The sequence below is a fragment of the Pelmatolapia mariae genome, linkage group LG22, assembly GCF_036321145.2.
Source record: "Pelmatolapia mariae isolate MD_Pm_ZW linkage group LG22, Pm_UMD_F_2, whole genome shotgun sequence".
NCBI classification, from domain to species: Eukaryota; Metazoa; Chordata; class Actinopteri; order Cichliformes; family Cichlidae; genus Pelmatolapia; species Pelmatolapia mariae.
The window spans coordinates 8,335,585-8,338,239 of NC_086245.2; the positions used below are offsets into that span (position 1 = coordinate 8,335,585).

At 44.6% G+C, this 2,655-nt stretch overlaps 1 protein-coding gene across 1 annotated transcript; it reads right to left on the minus strand.

The window, feature by feature from the left end:
• Positions 1 to 415: 415 nt before the first annotated feature.
• LOC135933703 (zinc finger MYM-type protein 4-like) lies at positions 416 to 2,425 on the minus strand. The gene is made up of 5 exons (XM_065471844.1): positions 2,285 to 2,425; positions 1,418 to 1,523; positions 1,085 to 1,333; positions 849 to 978; positions 416 to 596 (listed from the first exon to the last, which is right to left on the minus strand). The coding sequence occupies exons 1-5, from the start codon at positions 2,423 to 2,425 to the stop codon at positions 416 to 418; spliced, it is 807 nt and encodes a 268-aa protein (XP_065327916.1).
• Between the last annotated feature and the right edge of the window lie 230 nt (positions 2,426 to 2,655).

Here is a 2,655-nt window from a genome sequence, read left to right on the forward strand (position 1 = left end):
GCGGGTTTCTGTTCAGATTTTATATTGCTGGGAGGTTTCTTCTTTCACACGCCTGCTGACTGACAGGTCAGCTAAAATTCAAGGCAAACTGGTGATATAGTATTGACATATTGAGCCGGCATGATGAAACTCTTATTTACAGTTTAAGAAACAGTTTAAATTCAGTTGTAATCTCTAAAGTCTCTTTTAGCTCCATTTTTAGCTTCCACCAGCTGCTGATGGAAACATCTGGTGTCTTTCTGCCACTTGTTCATTAACAGTGTGTTTTTAAACAGCCGTCGTTCATTGAATCATGGTGATGTTTTTATTATGTATATATTCTTAAATCAATCTTGATGCACTTATTAAAAAAGTCCTTCAAACACTGAGTCCTCTTGATCAGGTGTAAATGATGGGTCATCCAGTGGTTACGGGGTCATACATGTACCCTGTCTCTACCCCCCTGCAGCCCTCGGACAGCAAGGATTCGGATGATCGTGGCTTCCACGCTGCTGTCATTGAGCGGGGCGGGCGAGAACCACAGAGGGCTGCTGGGAAGGCAGCTCCGATCTGGCTGGAGGTAGAAAAGATCGCTGCGCTGCCTCAGCGATGCTGGACTACATGAAAGAGGAGAAAATGTGGTTTTTAAAAAAGATAATAATAATAATAATAATAATTTGAGGTCATTAAAGTTAGACATCTCTAAATGTAAATACATTTTGTACCTTATTTTAGCGTTGATACAGAACTGTTTCAGTTTCTTATGCATTAAATGGTTTCGCAAATTTCAAACTAGGAGAAGTAATACAGCTGATAGATGGAGATAAAGGGTGATAGGCATAAATCCCTAAGGAGTTAGAGACACCGACCACTTGGAGAGGTAGAACTCGTAGAGTCTGACTGGACAACGAAGGGGGTTCTCCTGGTTCTCCATCATCTCCAGGAAATCCTCCTCAGACTCGTTTTTCTTAACCTTCTTAGCTGGGACGTCATACGTGTCTGAAGAACACACAAAAACACAACATGACTTAAGTAAAAATGTAAACTTCCATGTCATACAATTTACTATACATGAATTTCATTTGGACCCTCAGCCGTTTGGTACCTGACTCTTCGTGGTTTGTACAAGTAGGTGGGTGGAAGCGTAAGAAGGTGGTCTTGGTGTTGCTCTTGCTGGTTTTGGTGCAGAATGTGATGTTTGCAAAGGACAGCCGGCGGTGCTGCTCGACTGTGGTGAAGCCAAAGTACTTGCAGAAGAAGAAGAGCAGCGTGTTGAGCAGGACAGTGGGGGAGTACGCCCCCAGCTGTTTACAGTCCCACAGAAACTGCTCCTCCACACAGGACAGGACACAACCTGCAGAAAACAACAGGCAGCTGATGGACCTGATCAAAATATCAAAGACAGAAAAAAAAAACTAAGGTGCTGAAGATAATTTACCTCCACATGTGACTGAAGGTTTAAGGATCCTGGTCAACTCAGTGGAAAACCTGTCGTAGATGAGATCACTGAATATGTTCTCCAGCCGACCGTTCTGAAACAGAAACTATAGAGAAAGACAAAAACAAATATGGCTCATTAAACACTAAACACAGGATATGGTTATGACAAACAGGTGGGTGACAAATTAACAGAAAAAGTTAACAATCGCTGAGTGTTGGATCACGGAGCAGCATGAAAGCCTCATGACACTCTCCCAGCCTCTAAATCTTATCATCAGTGTGGAAACTTGTGCTGTAAAAACAAGTCCACCTCCATCGAGTTCGCCCAAATCACCAGAACACAAACGTCATGAAGCCCAGAAGCCCCAGATTCTGGGCTTCATGACGCAAAGACCACGAAGCCGAGAACACCAGCGTGCTGTGTGAGAAACATGCATCAAAGTGCACACCAGCGCCTAATGCCACCATGAAGATCTAGTTTAAGCCAGCCAGCAGACGTAGTAAGTGAGAGAAGGGCCCAGAACGCCACAGAAGCCGAGGGACAGTAAACGGACCTGAAGTCCAAGAAGGGCACTGGCCAGCACAACCCAGCCCCAAAAGGAATCCACCCGAGCTCCACACTCCTGGACCCCCATCAATCTCGGAAGCAAGAGCCACCCACCCCAACTCAGACAGCCAGGCAAAGGGACAGGCACGCAGGGAGGACCCGTGCACTGCACCACACAGGCCAGCACAATGCATGGGGGGCAAAAAAACAGAAAAGGGAAGAGAAGGAGCCAGAGAGCCAAGTTAGAAAGAACCAGCAGGATCAGGCAGCCAATTTGCCAATAAATATAAATGTATATACTGTCATTTCTAGTCTTACCAGCTGAATGCTGAGGCAGAGGTAGAACAGCCTGCCGGGGGAGTACGGCTCTCCATCCGATTGTTTCACCTCCCTGATAAAGCAAAGCAGGCAGTCCTTCAGTTCAGCCACAGAGCAACGAAGGAGGTCCGCCTTCAGCATCAGTGCATGAGCTAACAGATGAAAGAATCATGAAAAGATTTTAGTGGATCAGCTTTGACATCATTGCCTTCATGAGACAAAATACAAAAAAATAAAGTTACACTCAAATTGTATTCATCTACTTTTTTTTATGAATTGTCTCAGAATGGAAAAATAAAGGTTTCTCACAGGACTATTGATTTTATGGTCTCTATACGAAGGTCAAACTTGACCTTGTTTTCCTGCTACAG

What these genes read in the sequence shown, in the direction of transcription:
- LOC135933703 (XM_065471844.1), bottom strand. Translation starts at nt 2,425, where the DNA reads ATGCTGAAGGCGGACCTCCTTCGTTGCTCTGTGGCTGAACTGAAGGAC. An exon ending in ACCTTCAGTCACATGTGGAG is followed by an intron (nt 1,334 to 1,417) that starts GTAAATTATCTT and finishes TGTTTTCTGCAG; the next exon opens with GTTGTGTCCTGTCCTGTGTG. An exon ending in TACAAACCACGAAGAGTCAG is followed by an intron (nt 979 to 1,084) that starts GTACCAAACGGC and finishes TGTGTTCTTCAG; the next exon opens with ACACGTATGACGTCCCAGCT.